An 18,103-nucleotide genomic window follows, 5' to 3' on the forward strand; every position below is an offset into this window, starting at 1 on the left:
CTAAGTCACCTATGATGACCTGGAAATCGAAATAAGAGCCTGGCACAAGCAGAAACCCTACAAGAAATTCAAAAAGTTTGCAGGGAAGTTCAAGCAAAGTTCAATTGCCAGTCCTGTTTGCCTGCACTGAAAATTGTATTCTGTATTCGAGCATCTGCTCTTTCAATTTCAGTTTCATATAAACTATATTCACTTTCAATTTCAACTAGCACTCCTGTTCATTACACATAACAACTTCATTAACAATCCTAAACAATTCATTAACAATCCTAACTCCCGCAGCAAAGCGCGGGCAACTATTCCTAGTTATCTCCTAATTGTCAATATTTCGGTACGATAAAAGAAAAAAATGCAACAAGTAAAAAGGTTAGTGGACAATGCTCATGAAAATCATGTGGTACCATTAGTACTAATAGCTTTTAGAGACAAACACAGCACATCAAACATTGACAAAAACACAGCAGCTTAAAAGTAAACTATATCCCTCACCTGTTTCCGGTCAAAAAAAAGTGGACTCCACATATCCAGCTGGCTAGCAACAACATATAAAAGCAACTTCTAATGCAGCAGAAACAGTTATTGATCCAACTCCAATAGTCAGCCAATCAAGGCCACAATAGTTCAAACTCAGGCTCCCATGTATCCTCCAAACAGCTGGTCACATGATCAGAGTTGCCATCACATTTCCGACACAGTGAAACTGCCACTAGCAGCAGCTTCAGATTCTGCCAAGGGGCAATCTTCAGTCAAAAGGTCACCCAGCCAATCACAAATTGTACAGTACTTGCAACCATCATTAGCTTCTCTAGGGGAATCTTCAGTCAAGTGGTCACCCCTGGTCTCACAGCAGGAACAAAATATAACTGTCTGAACAAACTTGCACCAATCATCCGTCAAGTGATGCACCCAGCGACGAACAATTCCTACAAAATTTGCGATCGCCACAGGGCAGTCCTCAGTCCAGTTCTTGCTGTCATCATACTTGCAACAAATCAAACATTCCCTGAAACCAGGTCTGGTTCCGGCAGTGCTCCTTTATGCTTGCGGCAAACATCAGTACTCCAGCTCACCCCCAACACCACAAGTTTCACAAAACAAATCATCCCCATCCATTGGGCCAAATGGGACGGGTACCAGCTCTGGGCACTTCCAACTGGAGTGGACATCCTTCTTCCACAAAAGTCACAGTACAAAACCATTTCAACCCCATTAATATTGGTTTATTCCATAAGTTCGCGATCTGTGACAAAATGCAAAAGAAAAAAATAATTAAAAAAAAATCAGTGCTGACCAGATGAATTGAAGAATTATGTACGGCAAATGTATCAATATATTTCTTCACAAGAGGAAAATTGAATTGTGGATAAAACATATGCATAGATAATTAACCTAGCCGCAGATTGATGTCATCATGTATGATCCCGGCCATCAAGAAATAGTTACAATGTATGATCCTAATATCCGCTATGCATCATCATGCACAAATTAAATGACTCGGCTAATAGTTATCTTCAAAAACCAAATTGATCCAAAAAATTTCACACAGTACAATCAAGCCACCAGCCATATATCATCAGGAATCTCAACCTAGAAGAAACATATAACCTATTGGCAAAACCAAATCAAGGGACTGGACTAGTGCATGGTGTATGCCCATGAAAGAGAATCTCAAGTACTACTTGACAAAATGGGGTGTGCCAGACAGAACATATAACTAAGGTAGACATTTAACAATCATACCCCAATATGGCCATCTTACAAGTAATTAATAACCATTTTACCTTTCTACTCTCTCATTCATATACAGGAAACAGAAAGATCGAAAAAACACTAGTTCAAGTTCAACAGCAATTGTAAAAGTTATTTACCATTTAAATTACTACAGACAATATTATTCCAATTCCTGCAAAGCTTGCTTCGTTCAAATAGCAAAGACAAAAGAATATGAACCAAGATCATTAGGGCACTGAAAGCTGAAGTGCTCATTATCCTACGCACAAGCCTTGCACTGCTTCTTGGCTCTGTGGCCAGGCGTAAATGGGCACCTCTATATGTCGTATTTATTATGTAATATGTGTGCTACCGCTAGGCACATATAATAGAAATCCAAAAAGGCAAAAATGCATGCTCACCACTGGTTGATCAAAGTCCAATGTAATTTGTTCCCTCCAACGTGTTAGGGAATGACCAAGCTATGAGCAACGAGGATCCAAAGTCTATAAGAATGTACTAAAACAATCGGAACGTGTTACAAATGGAAGTATCGAGAAAATATTGAAGATATTATTTATAATTTAGACTTTGATTACAGGCATTACTGGAACTATCCTTGGGATCATGAGGATTCTCAGCAATCAAATACCTAAAAATACCTGCTCCTATCTCAGCAGAAGCACATGAAGAGGCGATCAAATATAGTTGTTTTCAAATTGAAGCAACATACTACAGTGGCATGTATAAGACCACCCATATTTATGTTGTTTATAAAGGTGGGGATTGGCGATCAAATATAGTTGTTTTCTAACCTCTTTTCCAACATTTATCGTCTGATGGAGTCAGATAGAAGGGAGACTGATCATTAAAATAAAAATAAAAATAAACCACCTACTAGCTTGGTAATTCTTCCAACTTTTTCTTCTTTTTTTAAATCACACTGCGCTAATACTCAGTAATTAAACTAATTCACAACATCGATCAGTAGTATTTGTGTTCTGACATTTAGTCAACTATTACATCACGTTTCTACTCTATGTTCAGCAATATCGTGTAACACGTTACCGTCCGGTAGGTATTCTATGGTCTTTAACCCTCATCACTATTTTTCAAATTGCATACAGCGGGGTGTAAAATCTACACATTTCTCTTCCTAGTATTCTACTATTCTTCATCACCATCATTCCATTGCTACTTCATTGATGCAGATCTTGGAACAGTTTCTGGTTGAAAATTCAATACTACTGATGCAGAAACAGACGCCGATGGACGAAGAAGGGGTGTACCTGCCCTACTTGATGTTTCGTTAGCAACTGGGCAAGGACTGTTCATCACACTAGAAACTGGTTGCAACTCAACTCCATTATGTGTATTGACATCAGTTGCTGGGCCATCGAAAAAATCACGATCATCGTCCTCAACCGACACTACTGTGCTTGTGTCTGTACATGTGTGTATGGTTGAATCATCATTGTATGTGCCTAGCCTTCTTTTCCTCCTAGCCGCTTTTTTCCACCCATGTATGGTTTCTCTTATCCTTTGTGGGATTAGTGCGGCCTTATAATTTGTTCCCATCTGAAAATTCAGTGTAAAAATACAAACAGATAATTTAGAATTTCAGTCAAGGACATAGATCATAAGGCAGAAAACAAACAATAGTAATAAATTCATGACAGGTTGTACAGCAAACAATTTTTAAGCAACATTATCAACACTATAAATAGATGGTGTAAAAAATTATTCCGAGCGAAATAGCAAAGGACAACCAGATCTAGACTTCCTGTAAATTGACAATTATCAACATAAAAAAAATGGAAAGACTGATTGACAAAAGAACTCCCATCATGCAGAACCCCCATCAAAATGGACAGAACTTGCAGCAGACAGTTTCTTCCTTCCAGCACTGGCCCAATGTTGTCTCACTCACATTTGAATATAGAAATGTAAACACGTATAACTGTATCAATTATATATATAGATATTTTTGTACCTGAGTAACCAAGGCATACAGTGGCAAGGTGCTGTAGCTGCACAGGAATTGCCCAGCAAACCTGGAAGACAGTTTACACTAATATAAGACGCATGATTGACAATGCACTCTACAGTGTAGATTGTCATAACCAGTCAAATTGTTTGCATACCCTAAAATCAGCCTCAAATACACAAGTGTATGATTCCGAATGAAGCAAGAACTATACCCAAACTGCCACTGTAATCAAATTAATCAGGAAATTAGTTAATCCTTAAAGATCCTATACACTTTCAACAAGTAAATTTGGAATCAAAAGGGTTCCTTTTTGCCATCTCAATTGTTTGTGGTTTATGATCTTAATTGATAGGAACTGAAATACCAGATTGAAGATACTATAGAAAATATAACAATCTATTCCACAGATAAGGAATTACCCAAAACCAAAAGAATGAAGCCAACTCAAACGCATTCTGCAAAGTAACATAAGAAGATTTAGGAAATGAAGAACATGCGTATCATAATTGTGAGTACATTAGAGGACCTAAAGTCACAGTACACCAATAGAAATGTCTGGCATCATAATAACACCATTGCAAACCTGGAACAAACAAAAATGTATCAAGGACAACAGAAGTTCTGGCTTCTTGAACCAGAAAAGATCATCTCGAGGCCTCAGCTTTGCTCCTGGATAGGATCCAGATATACCAGCATTCTCCAAAGCAAGGGTTGCAATAACATGCTGCAACTTCATTCCCACAAGAAGGACTAGCTGCGCACAAACATACAATCAACATGAGAAATTTATGATCATTTAAGAAACTTGAGACAGAATTTTGCTTATAAAAAATTCATCACTATTGTTGCTCGACCCTCTGGATATTAAATATAAAAGTGTGACATGTTTGTAGTCGGGGAATAGCCCAGTTGGTAGGCTTTATCTAAAGAGGAGGTCCCAAGTTCAAATCCCCTCCCTCAAATTCGTAAGTGATCGAAAAAGAATAGATGCAATGTGTGCTTGAAGTTTCTGTTTCCCAATCAACATTTTGCTAGCATCTTACAAATCATTCAATTTTAGTAAACCTGTGGAAAACTAATTGTAAAAACAAGAAAAGTAAATCTGAACTTACAGTAATTGGAATGATTGCAATCCAGAAATAAAGATTAGACCCTGCCATGGTTTACAGACATAGAATCACAGTTTAGAGTTTACAAGATTAATAAAAACGTCATCATCCATAGGTTCAAGCACATGCACTAAATGAATGCATAACGAAACATGAGACCCATATCTGTTACAACGGCGATGAACATGTCCTGTAGCTAGATCCACTTGAGACCAAATACTGAAACAGATAAAATCATTTGCAGCATATTCACACTGTAACTGTCAACACTTGCAGCAAAAAATCATCTGCTAACCTTGTACATTAAACAGCATGAAAGCAACGACAAATCCCCAGAGTGGAGCGCTGCAGGAGATTCAAGAAGAGACATTTAGTTATTGATTCACAGTGAATTTCAACTACAAAACCAGAAATAACATCCAATAGCAGGAGAACTTGAATTAGGTCCAAGCGCAGGAGAACTTGAATTAGGTCCAAACTGAACTTGGACGCTTACTGTTACTGTAGTTGCTAACAACCATAATATTTTCTATTGTGCACTTAACAGACATATATAGCCATCCAAACACAAGATGATTCCCAACACATTGCAACCATAACGAGAGCTATGGATGTCAACGAATTATCAAGAGCTGACATGGAAAATGATGGTTTTTTTTTTTATTTGTACTGCAACATTGAAAAATGTTTCCTTCTTAACAAAGCTTTCTCTTTCTCACATCGACTTCATCAACAAGTATGGTCTTTTTTACTTTGAAAAAAAAAATTAGAAAAAAAAAAGGTAGCACATATTGGAGAACACTTGGCGCAAATAAATTGAGAATTCAAGAGCTTTAAGTTGTAAAAGAATGTTGAATGATCTAAGTGATTTATTCAACACTCTCTGCCTTTAATGAGAAGGCATGGAGAACTTGCCTTATATATTACAACTTACTACAAGAGTTTTGGGCTCGTACAAAAACTAGCTGTAACAACAAAGTAATGAAGTTTCATCTCCCATTTCACTAACCACTAAATTCAGAAAACATTCATGGCTGACAAATACAGTTTTCTTGTTTGCATTAAAAATTCCGCAATTGCCTAGTATTAAAAGTCACACTCCACCATATTTGAAGATACTAACAAACAGATGCTATCATGGGAATGGAAAGTAATACACTATTCTTTTTTCTTTTTTTCTTTTTTCATTCATAATGTTAATTGCTTACCTCACACCAACTATTCTTTGGAATTCCTCTTCCATAGATCGAATCATATAGCTGTGAAAATCATACTTTGGTGGAAGGTTGTGATTCTGCCATGAATAAGAGCCGAGTGAGTAAACATCCATTGAACATGTAGGGGAAAATGGCATTCCTCACATATCAGGAGAAAGATACTTAAATTGTAATACTACCTAAGCATACATAATATAAGTGGAAGCAGAACGATAGACCAATTATAATGTGTTGCACATACTATTGATAGTCTTTTGGACAATCTTTTAGACGCAAGTCATAAGTTATAGGGTACTGATTTTTTTACTCCTCTTTCTTTTTTCTTTTTCTTTTTTTAATGATCTTTATGTGTTTAAAGCTATTATAAGATTATGTTAAAGGTAAGATAATGAAAAACAAATCATAAAAAGATATGGAGATCATTTAAAGGTGGAGGACCGCAAGTGGAGAAAAGGGGAGTGCGAAAATCGCTTCCCAATCATAAAGAAGTATACAAAAGTAACAGCAGCCAAAGATTGTAAGAAAACTCTTTAATTCTCAGTTAAAATGACATTCAAGTTTGTCTAATGTCGTTTCCTCTTATAAAGAAAAACAGCTCCCAATTACCGGAAAAGCTACGGTGGTACTATAGATGGTATGTGGACACAACAGTAAATCCGAAGTGCAAGTTTATGCTGAAGAAAGAATCAAGAAAATAAAACCATATGCAAAGACCCATTCTACTTGTTCTGATGAATTGCATACCATGATGAAACCCTTGCGGAGTGTTAAGTAGTCAGCACGAACCACTGAATGCCCGAATTGCCTGAAGAAGCATATCTGAAAGACAAAACATTCAACTAAAGCCTTTAATGAATGCAGCTCATTGAAAATACTAAGATACATAAAGAAAGTTGAGTAATAACTAGTGTAGCCTATGGAGGACCTAAACAAGGCTCCACAGACAAATCAAACCATATTTTAGAAAATCTATGCCCTTCAAGCTTGTGTTTTCTGTCAATTTTTTCATGCATCAGTTATGCCCCTACCATATTTCCTCTATATGGTCCACAGAGCATCATCAATAAAATAAATGGAGAAAGACGGCTGTATTTTTTTGAATTTCTTTTGTATTTTAGGAGGGTGGGGGCAGACAAGAGATAGAAATTTCTGGGACCTAATTACTTTTGTGTAAGTCTCATCAAATTTAGGGTTTAGGAGGGTGGGGGCAGACAAGAGATGGAATTAGTTTTGCATAAAAATGTATGCTAGCTTAAAAAAGAATGGAGGTATTGGCGTAATTCAAGTAAAAAAAGGGAGTAACTTACCACCCAGATTAAAAAACTATTCCTAGCCAGTGGATTTGATGTATTTACAAAGGTAGACTGCCTTCGCATTGTCATCTGCCGTGTGATTTCTGTTACAGAGTATATCTACAGTCACCTCACAGTTATGTAAAACATACAGATAATAATACATGATATACAAATCTAGTCGTCATAAGCACAGCTTAAGTATAAAGATTTCCTTGGCTGGATGTAGATACATTTATCTCACGGTTTACATTTCAAAGTATATACAAAGAGGGATTTCCAGATACAAGGCTAAAAACAAAAGAAGGTATGGTTAGATTTAGAAAATCAATCTCTTGCAAGTAAATTTGAGGATCAGATCAAAGTTTTGACACTCAAAATAAGTACAAAGTAATAAAGGCATAGAATTTTCCCTGGAGTATGAATTATAAGGTGGATGATATTTTTGGCTGCAAGTGAGCCAAGTGGTAGATGAGTACCTTGAACCTCAGCTTGTTGAGGCTCATGAACGAGATCGTATCAGTTTGGTGACATTTGATTTATTTATACCTAGTACGTAAAGTCACAGAACCACTTATACAGAGGTCCTTAGTTTCATCGATATAAGGCCCTTCAACAGAAGGTTTTGTTAAGGTTTCACCTTGTTAAAATTCTATAAACAGATCCTGCACAAAGGGAAAGATGAACCTAATGCCATTTCAGAGCTTACCAGTCAATGAATCATGCCTGTCCATGCGAGCCGCATCCTCCCATGCTCTCCAACCGTGAATCTGTTCATAATATATATAGTTATATATAACGCCAAACATTGAGCCAAAATGGAAGCAATATTGGATAGTCTACTCTCATATTTCAGTATATAACGTAGCAGTACAGTACAGGGAAGTGATAATATATCCACATACATACAAACACACCCACCCACCCCTACTATACCATAATTCTAAATACTAGGTGGAGATACAGCACTGTGTTCATGTCTAAGGTTGTGGCAAGTGATGTTAATTGTGTTAAGGACCAAGCACATAGAACAACGGGAACAGGCTATTTTTAGGTGAAAGTAGTCATAAAATCTCAACTCTGGAACTAATACAGAAAGATCAATAAAGGAAAGAGATAGACCTATTCACTGTATTTCTTATTGATTGGTTGATGTTTCCTTTACTGCTTTTATCGTGAAATATGCAAGCCCTTTGTTTCAGAGTTATCATAGTGAAATGATACATGTTCTCACTTCTCACTCAAGGACACTAGTAAACTTTTACTTCATAAACTTAATTTCATAAACTGGCCACCAACAGGCATCCAAAATTAGGCTATTAGTAAGTAGTTCATATTTGCAGTATCCAGGAAATACCAATTCGGTTATCATGCACAACAAGACCTGGATTTTCAAACCACTATTTCCTTATAGAATCAGCCAGATGAGAATAAACTAAAACCAAGCTTTCTTAATAGGAAGTAAATGCAGAGACTACGATATTCAGACCTTCACTATTGCCAGCAACATCGTTAAGCAGCTGTAGGATACATGTGTTATTGCCATGACAAAGATGAAGCGGTGCAACTGCTCAAGACCTTGATATGAAACGAATGGCTCATAACCCTGTTCAAAACGAACGAATTCTATTTTAGCCAAAACCATTCCATAAGGCACCACTTAGTTCATGGAAAGTACGAGGGAAAGAGAAGAAGAAATCTAAAATAATTTCCTTCCACATTTAAACCATTTTCAATAGTTCTACTTCATTTCAGTTTGTATTCCAAGAACCAAGTCAATATAGTAAATGAAAGAAGATTTAAAGAGAAGAAAAGGCAAAAGCTAATTAACAGAATTTTAAATGTACAAATAAATAAGTCATGGTACCTCTTTGCAGGTATTAGCATTCAAGCCATTTAACATTCTCCTAAACGTATGGGGCAGAACAGTAAACATCAATAGTTTGCGTTCCTCAGACGTCTTGGTTTCATTTTCTTCATCAATCTCTTTTCTTGTACATGGAGAAAACTTGCTATCATAGAAGTTTGATGGAATGCAAATATTGGCTATCGTGCTTGAGGTAGCCGTCAAAAGAAGAGAGATAAATCCAAGCAGCATCAACTCTGAAGGCAACAGACCATGAAATGAAAGCTCAGAAACGAGATATATAGTATGAAATTATGTTTTCAAGTCACTTTCCAGCAACACATCAAAAAGGGTTTTTTGCATATACAAGGTTGTAAGAATTCAGGCCACATACCTTCCTTCATTTTCTCCACAGCTTCAAGCAAGGGCTTACGATTAGTTTTCCGCAACCACTGAAAAAACAAAAGAATATAACATAACCACACAGCAATATGCCGCTGTAAATGCTGCTGATACTGAAGATTAGACAATGGTCCGATCTTTTAAGTTGTTAACTCTAATCTGATCCTTAAATGTCACAACCTAGTCTCCCTCAATCCGCCTAAATATCCCATAAGAGGTTAAAAGAACCAGTGATGTGGAGAAGCTCAAGAAAGATTGCTAAGAGAATCACTTACATGGCTTAACCGATGAATGCCGCGCTCCACAAGCAGAGAAACAGCCACAAAAATTGTCAACACAGTAGCAACAGACCATGTTGGTGTCAAGGCCAAAGAGCGCATTTCTTGTGCATCTTCGGCCATTCTGAACTACTCTGATACTGTAAATCTTAATTTCAAATGCACGCCGAAGTATCTTTGTCTAAGGCCAGTAAAAAGACTCCAACCAGGGAAGAGTCGAAACTCTTGCCCCTTGATTGTTTAACAGAACCAGGATACAACAGCACACCAAATCCACTCCAACCAAATCCTACATAATATGCACAGAAAATCCTAATCTTCTAATATCCAACCACATCAAGATACTCACAATCAAAATAAATAAGATGGGTACTCTGCATTTCTAATATGTGAACTCAAATTCAATGACAGCAAATCACAACTGTGGATAATAAACTATAACTCTAAAAGGGTCTGTCAAGAACCCTTTAAAATTTCCAAAATTAGAAATCAAATACAATACCCTCTCTGCTTCAATGATCTTCCTTGGAGCCCCAGCCTGAGAAGAATTGAACTGGGTTCTTCTCAGTGCCACCAAAAGCTGTCTTCACTCCTCTACTTTCCACCCACAAAAGAAAAACCAGAAAGTATTGTCTAGCCTTGAGACCAAAAGCAGAGCTTTTTCCTCAAAATCCTTTTGACCCATACCATTGTTGCTCAGTTTTCAAGATCAGAGCCCCATGAAAGACAACCCCTTTACCACATTTAGCATGGATCTCCTTCAAAACTGAAACAGGGGAGAGTGAGCCACTGCTGATTTATAGTTGCACCCAATGGGAACCCAAGATTCTGTCTTTCCTTCTCAGTGCCTTCAACTGTAGATGTGATTTTCTTGGTCTCATAAAAGGCAGTCAAAATGTAGGACCCGAGACTTTCTTTGCTTTCTTTCTTTCTTTTTTTCTCTTAACTCTTTGGACGGGGTACGGGGTAGTGGGTAACTGGGCTTTTTAGGGTTTTATACCTTCACGGAACACATAGTGTACACGTATTTCAAAAAGTGAAGGGAAACCGGACATCACCTTCACCAGGAAAGATCTCAGTGTGCTTCTCTTTTTTTCTATCTTCTTTTTCTTGTCTTTTATCTTTTAAGCATTTGCAGTTGGGACAAGAACTACTGTCTGTAATGCCAGCTATGACCTTTGGCCTGTACCATCTGGATTCTGGAATATAATGTTGATGTCGTTAAGCATCACCAGAAAGGATTTTATGGTTGTGTCTGACTGCCTGTCTGCGATGTCGTTTTCCACTCACTCGGAGTAGCTAGAATCGTCATCACAAACCTTAAAAATATTTTGTACTTTGGTTACACCATACCTTATTCACACCTATTGAACTGTTTTCATACTCGGACAAAATGCATCTTAATTTACTTTTTTTTTTTGTATATGAGAAGGATGGTATGTGTGTGCGGCAAAATGAGGAAGAATCAAGATGAAGCTTGATAAATTTTGCATCCCTTTCGACAATCTAGACTTTTATTATTAATCACCATGCATATGTACAGGGCTTTTCTAGTAAGTGAGCGTTTTTTTTTTTTTTTGACCATTTAAAGAGATTAATTATGTAAGTCACTTTTTTATCGTATCTCAACAATTCACCATTCAAAATTTAGTACTTTATGACTAGATTACTTATAGAAATTATCAGCCAAATTATAAATCGCAAAGCTTCTACCACAAAGATTTAAAGAGGTAAACGCAAACTCAATATCAACCGTCAGACTTTGGCTAATTAATGAAAGAGAATTTGAAAGCAACACTACTAATTAATCATAAAAATTTGGAACTTTTTAAAAATCTCTTTCTTTGCATTCTTTTTTGATATGTTAAAGAGGATCAAAATTTTATATAACTTAATTCTACATAATTTTTTACTCTCTCTGTATACTTGAACTAACCTAATAACGATTTGCACATTTGATATTCTTGATATTCTCACGGGTGATGATTGTAATTAGAGCGTAATGATATCGAGGGTTTAGAGTGTAATGCTATAGTTGCCAAATGCAATCTATCCTCTGTTTTTTCCCAACTCCAAAATCTGCTCACATGTGGCATGTGAATCCTTTATCTAGCCACATAATAATACACATTTAAGTACAGAAGAAATTATAAGAATGAGATTATCCACAGATCCATGCAACTTGGAACCTGAGATTCATATGAAAATTAGAATTATTTATTTTGTCAACCATAGAAAAGAAAAAAAAGAACCTGAGGTTAGAGATAGAGGTTAGAGATAAGTCTTAAAAAAGAACCTGAGATTCATATGAAAATTAGAATTATTTATTATGTTCAAGTGGGACGATAGAGGTTAGAGATAAGTCTTAAAATAATTAATTTGTACAGCATGTGAAAATCATTCGATGAAACATTTATGGATTCAAAGAGTCCTTAAATGACAACCGCGTGAAGATTAGGTACAACATTGTAACATATATCCAATAATGGTACCCGTATTAGTCTTATGTAGTTAAAAGGATCATGTGAAAACCTTATAAATTAATTTGTTTTGGTAGTATCTATTTTGGTATATTAATGCATCGATATATCAATATTAGACTGCTTAAAATAATAACAAACCAACTTAATTAATTTAGTGGTAGATTAAAGAGAATTGGTCTACCAAAACACACGCTTGTCTACCACACAATAATTTAGTCTCTAGATGATGTTAATGAATTGAAGACTTTTCCTTGTTTTGCTATGAGTTTAAACATTGAGTCAACTAGCCTTTTAATTAATTACAATAATGTTTTTAAAAGATCTGGAAAATTATTCGAATCTGATATATAGGTGTTAGTGTTTTACACTTAATTTCCAGGCATGAATATATTAAAGCAAGTAGGTATGGTTTATAATTAGCCTTATATGCTTAATACTACAATTGAAAATGAATTTTACTTCCCCGATTAAGCTCAGGGCCAGCCGGCCAGCTAATGCATACAAGAAAGAAGACTAGAAGAGCCAGCCAGTCCAAGAAAAAAGAACTTACGCACAAAAAGGGGGAGGAATATAATTATTATTGTTTATGCTAGCTAGCTCAATATATAGCTATTGCCAAGTACGTGCATGCATCATGCATGATGTAAAATAGCGAGGCCTACAAATTAGCTGGAATTAACAATTAGCAACTACTAATTATTTAATTAATATACGCAAAATCAAGGGCAGTTAGTTTTTCCCTACTGCATGCATGTAACATATGATCATTGTCAAAACTAGTGTCCTGAGTCATGACAGATGGGCAAAGAAGATCAAATGTTGTGTGGTAGTCCTGTAAGATCAAATATGGACATAACACATATCATTATAAAGTAATTGATGATTAGCTTAATATAAATCCTAGTTTAACATGGATACAAACAGTAAATCAATACTTGTAACTTAATGAAGCAGTGTATCTATTCATTAAGGTAAGTAATCATATTCTTAGTCTGCAAGAAAGACTACAATGAAGTGTTACATTAAGAATCTAACTAGGAAACCTAAACCGATATGGATAGCTTTAATGGGAAGCTTCTTGAGGTTTAAGTCACCTATATATACAGATGAATTGGTCCCTGATTACTACCGACGTTTTGCATATTGTTCTGTCCATTGAGAAGCAAGTTGGTAAGTAACAGAAGGCTATATTCAGTGTTCGTGGTTGCAGCATAAGATGGAATCCATGCCAGTGATTGCTGAAGGTAAGCCTTAATCCCTTTTATGATTAATTGTGTGCATATGTTGTGAGCATGTATATGGTTATTTTACAATTGGTATCAGAGCATAGGCTCACAAGTATCAAAATCGTTTTAGGGTTTTGCAAAACAAACACAAAAAAAAAAAAAAAAAAAAAAAAGGGGTTTTTGCTTTACGGACCAAGTCACTGATCAGGTAACTGACCATGTAACTGGTCATGTAACTGATCAAGGTAAGTTACTTAAGTCAATTGCTGCATCTGGTTAAATATCAAGTTCACGCTTCCGCTGTGATTTTTAGCAGCAAATTGGGGAAAAAGCAAAAACAGGTTTTTCTGTGAAATTGATTTCGATTCATAGCATGATAATTGTGTTTTTGATTGTGCTCAAGAACCTTAGTTGCATTCCCGGCGTGCGTTAGGTTAGAGTAGATGGTGACCGGATGAAATTTACAATTTCTTGATTGTTCCGTGGTTTCTTGGAATCAAATCAATTTTGGTTATGCTTGAATATGCATGTTGAATTGATTGATGATATGGTATTGTATCTGTGATTGTGTAAAATTGCATGAAGAACAAAAATCTCCCAGATTTTGTTTACACATTATTAAAATTGACAGATACGAGAGCTTAATTTTCTTACAAGGATGAATCTGGGTAGAATATAAAGTTAAAAGCTCATGGGTTTTGTGGTTTTCTGTTGGCATAAGTGATTATGATGCACAAAGCATTCTTCATTGATGTTGGCAGAAAACAATGATCAGGTAACTGACCATGTAACTGGTTAGGTCACTGACCATGTAACTGGCCAGGTCACTGACCATGTAACTGGCCAGGTCACTGACCATGTAACTGGCCAGGTCACTGACCATGTAACTGGTCAGGTAACTAATCAAGTACCTGATCGAGTGACAAAACTAAAATTGTGTTTTGTGTTTTAAAACAATGCTTCAGTTTTATCTTCCAAAGAAGTGGTCAAGTATGGTTTTAGAATACAAAATAGCAATATGCATGCTTGATGAAAATAAATTCGGATACTTAGAAATTTTTCTTCTGTCTAAAGATGTGGATAAATTTCTTTGGATAACTTGTTTTCATTGAACATGGTATATTGATAAAGAACTCCAGAATGTTATGCTTCTGCTCAAAAGTGTTGCTTAACATTGTTTTTGGTTATGGACTGATATGAATGCAAGTATGGATTGTTTAGGTTTTCTGTATGTTCTTGTTTTGGTTGCTTAAAGCTAAATAAAACGCAGAAAACTTAATGTTATTTTCTTTACAAATTAAGAACTCACATGAATTTTTTGTTTTGCTCCTTAGGTAACTCCTACATGAACTTGAACAGTGTCTTGATGTTAACTGGAACCAACTATAGAGCTTGGCTAGATTCTGTAGAAAACTATATGGGAATGCATGAGAATATAGACTATTGCTTTACTGAGGATAAGCCTATAGAGTTGAATGAAAAGAGCACCAAGAAAGAAACTGACCTTTACAAGAAGTGGCATAGATCCAATAGAATGGCTAAGAATCTCATTCGTACCTCTATGTCCAAGACTGTCAGGGGAAGTATAGAAGAACCTGAGCTAGCATCAGATTTTCTGGAACTCATAGGTGCTAAGTTTAAAGAAAGTGAAAAGGCAGAAGCAGCTAGACTAACCAAGGAGTTTCATGATTTGAAGTACATGGGTTCAGGGGGAGTTAGAGAACATATTATGAAGATGATCAATATAAATGGCAGACTCAGGGAGCTCTTGATGGGGGTTAGGGATGAGCAGGTAGTGCATTATGCACTTCATTCCTTGCCTAACAGTTTTAGTCATCTTAGGACCAGTTACAACTCTCAAAAGGGAAACTGGACTTTAGATGAACTTATATCCATCTGTGTTGATGAGGAAGCTAGGATCAAGGAAGAAAAAGAACCTGCTACAACCATAAATCTTATAGAGAAGCCTAAGAAGAAAAAGCCCCAGAACAAGCTCAAGCCTACCAAAGCCATAACTAAGAGTTCAACAGCTGCAGTGGCCAAGGAAAACAGGCCATTTAGGTTCAAGTGCTACTTTTGCAAAAGAGTAGGTCACATGAAAAAGGACTGCACTGGCTATAAGAACTGGTTAGCCAAAAAGGGTAAGATTTTTTCTAATACAGTTTTTTCCTTAGAAATTAATCTTATAAATGTTGAACCACAGTCTTGGTGGATAGATTCAGGCTCACCTATTCATATTACTAATTCTTTGCAGGGATTCATAAGGAGCAGAATCCCAAAAAGTGATGAAGTGAACCTGTGTGTGGGCAATGGCATGAGAGTGGCAGTCAAGGCTATTGGCACCTTAAAGCTTGATCTAGGATTAGGAAAATTGTTAGTTTTGGATAATGTTTTTTATGTACCTTCCATGAGAAGGAATTTGGTTTCAGTTTCTCTTTTAGTAAAATCTGGTTGTAGGCTTGTTATTGATAGTAATGGAATTCTTATTTCTAAAAATTCTGTTCAAATTGGTTCTGGTGTTATCTCGAATGATTATTTACAGTTAAGTTGTTCAATGGCTCAACAAGAAATTTTACTTGTTGAAGATAACACAAACAGTACTAGCACTTTAACAGGTGTTAAAAGAACCAAACTAAATGAAAAGTCTGCATTTTTATGGCATAGAAGACTCGGCCATGTTTCAAAAGAGAGACTGAAAATTTTGGTGAAAAACAACATCCTAAATGAACTTGATTTTTCTGATCTAACAGACTGTGTTGAATGCTTTAAGGGAAAAATAACTAATACTAGAAAGAAGACTGCATATAGAAGCCAAAATTTATTAGAACTCATACACACTGATATATGTGGACCATTTAGGCATCAAACTATCTGTGGGAATGTGTATTTTATCACATTCATTGATGACTTTTCTAGATACAGTTATATTTATCTACTTTCAGAAAAGGCACAAGCATTGAAAGCCTTTCAAATCTTTAAGTCTGAGGTAGAAAATCAACTAGAAAAGAAAATCAAAACAGTAAGGTCAGATAGAGGGGGAGAGTTCTATGGAAAGTACACTGAATCCGGCCAACAAAAGGGTCCATTTGCCTTGTTTTTGCAAGACAATGGAATTAAAGCTCAATACACAACACCCTATAATCCACAACAGAATGGTGTTGCAGAGAGAAAGAATAGGACTCTTTTGAACATGGTTAGATGCATGATGTGTACAACTGGTTTGCCTAAATTTCTGTGGGGTGAGGCTTTAAAAACTGCAAATTATATTTGCAACAGAACACCTAGCAAAGCCATAGAAAATACTGCTTTTGAGCTTTGGTGTGGCAGGAAACCTAGTCTTCATCACTGTCATGTTTGGGGATGTCATGCAGAAGCTAGGATTTATAATCCAAGCTTGAATAAACTTGACCCCAAAACTGTTAGTTGCTATTTTATAGGTTATCCAGATAAATCTAAAGGCTATAAGTTATATTCTGCTCATCATTCACCTAGAATTTTTGAAACACATCAAATAAAATTTCTAAGTGAAAAAGTTCACAATACAAACCTTGAGGATTTAACCTCAGTTTTTGAGGAAATTGTGTCAGATGAGAATTTAAGTGTAGCATTGCCTTTAGAACAAGATGTAACTGATCATGTCACTGGTCACGTAACTGACTATGTCACTGACCAAGTAACTGTCCCTGGTCGAGTAACTGGTCAAGTGACTGACCATGTCACTGACCAAGTAACTGTCCCTGGTCGAGTAACTGACCAAGTCACTGACCATGTAACTGTACCTGATCAAGTCACTGCCCATGTCACTGCCCATGTCACTGACCATGTAACTACCCAAGTAACTGTACCTGGTCAAGTCACTGCCCATGTCACTGACCAAGTAACTGACCACGTAACTGGTCAAGTAACTGAACCTCAAAATCCTCCAGTAGCTCAACCTAGAAGATCACAGAGAGCAAGAAAACCAACTTATGGGGGGGAAGAGAGTGACTACATTGTTTATCTACAAGAAGCAGAAATTGAAATGGACTGTGCAGAGGACAATGATCCAACTACATTTAATCAGGCCATTGAAAGTAGTGAATCTCATCAATGGCAGCTAGCAATGGAAGCAGAAATTAATTCCATGAGTCAAAATGCAGTTTGGGAATTAGTTGAACCTGACCCCAACCAGAAGCCTATAGGTTGTAAATGGGTTTTCAAAACCAAAAGAGATGCAAATGGAAATGTAGAGAGACATAAAGCAAGATTAGTTGCCAAGGGTTTTACACAGAAGGAGGGCATTGACTTTACTGAGACTTTTTCTCTAGTTTCTACAAAAGACTCGTTTAGGATAATCATGGCTTTAGTGGCTCATTTTGATATGGAGCTGCACCAGATGGATGTTAAAACAGCTTTCTTGAATGGCGAACTAGATGAAGTGATTTATATGAGGCAGCCAGAAGGGTTTGTACAAGCTGGAAGTGAAAACTTAGTGTGTAAGTTAAGAAAATCAATTTATGGCCTTAAACAAGCTTCTAGACAGTGGTACAAGAAATTTGATTCTGTGATTT

At 36.4% G+C, this 18,103-nt stretch overlaps 1 protein-coding gene across 1 annotated transcript; it reads right to left on the minus strand.

Moving 5' to 3' along the window:
- Positions 1 to 2,619: 2,619 nt before the first annotated feature.
- LOC112164871 (MLO-like protein 11) lies at positions 2,620 to 10,972 on the minus strand. Its single transcript, XM_024301210.2, has 16 exons — positions 10,347 to 10,972; positions 9,842 to 10,133; positions 9,559 to 9,616; positions 9,186 to 9,421; positions 8,808 to 8,924; positions 8,028 to 8,088; positions 7,334 to 7,422; positions 6,771 to 6,845; positions 6,018 to 6,103; positions 5,105 to 5,154; positions 4,813 to 4,853; positions 4,284 to 4,454; positions 4,120 to 4,155; positions 3,855 to 3,922; positions 3,704 to 3,764; positions 2,620 to 3,288 (listed from the first exon to the last, which is right to left on the minus strand). The coding sequence occupies exons 2-16, from the start codon at positions 9,965 to 9,967 to the stop codon at positions 2,905 to 2,907; spliced, it is 1,659 nt and encodes a 552-aa protein (XP_024156978.1). The 5' UTR covers positions 9,968 to 10,133; positions 10,347 to 10,972; the 3' UTR covers positions 2,620 to 2,904.
- Between the last annotated feature and the right edge of the window lie 7,131 nt (positions 10,973 to 18,103).

The sequence above is a fragment of the Rosa chinensis genome, chromosome 5 (genome assembly GCF_002994745.2).
Source record: "Rosa chinensis cultivar Old Blush chromosome 5, RchiOBHm-V2, whole genome shotgun sequence".
Taxonomy (NCBI): Eukaryota; Viridiplantae; Streptophyta; class Magnoliopsida; order Rosales; family Rosaceae; genus Rosa; species Rosa chinensis.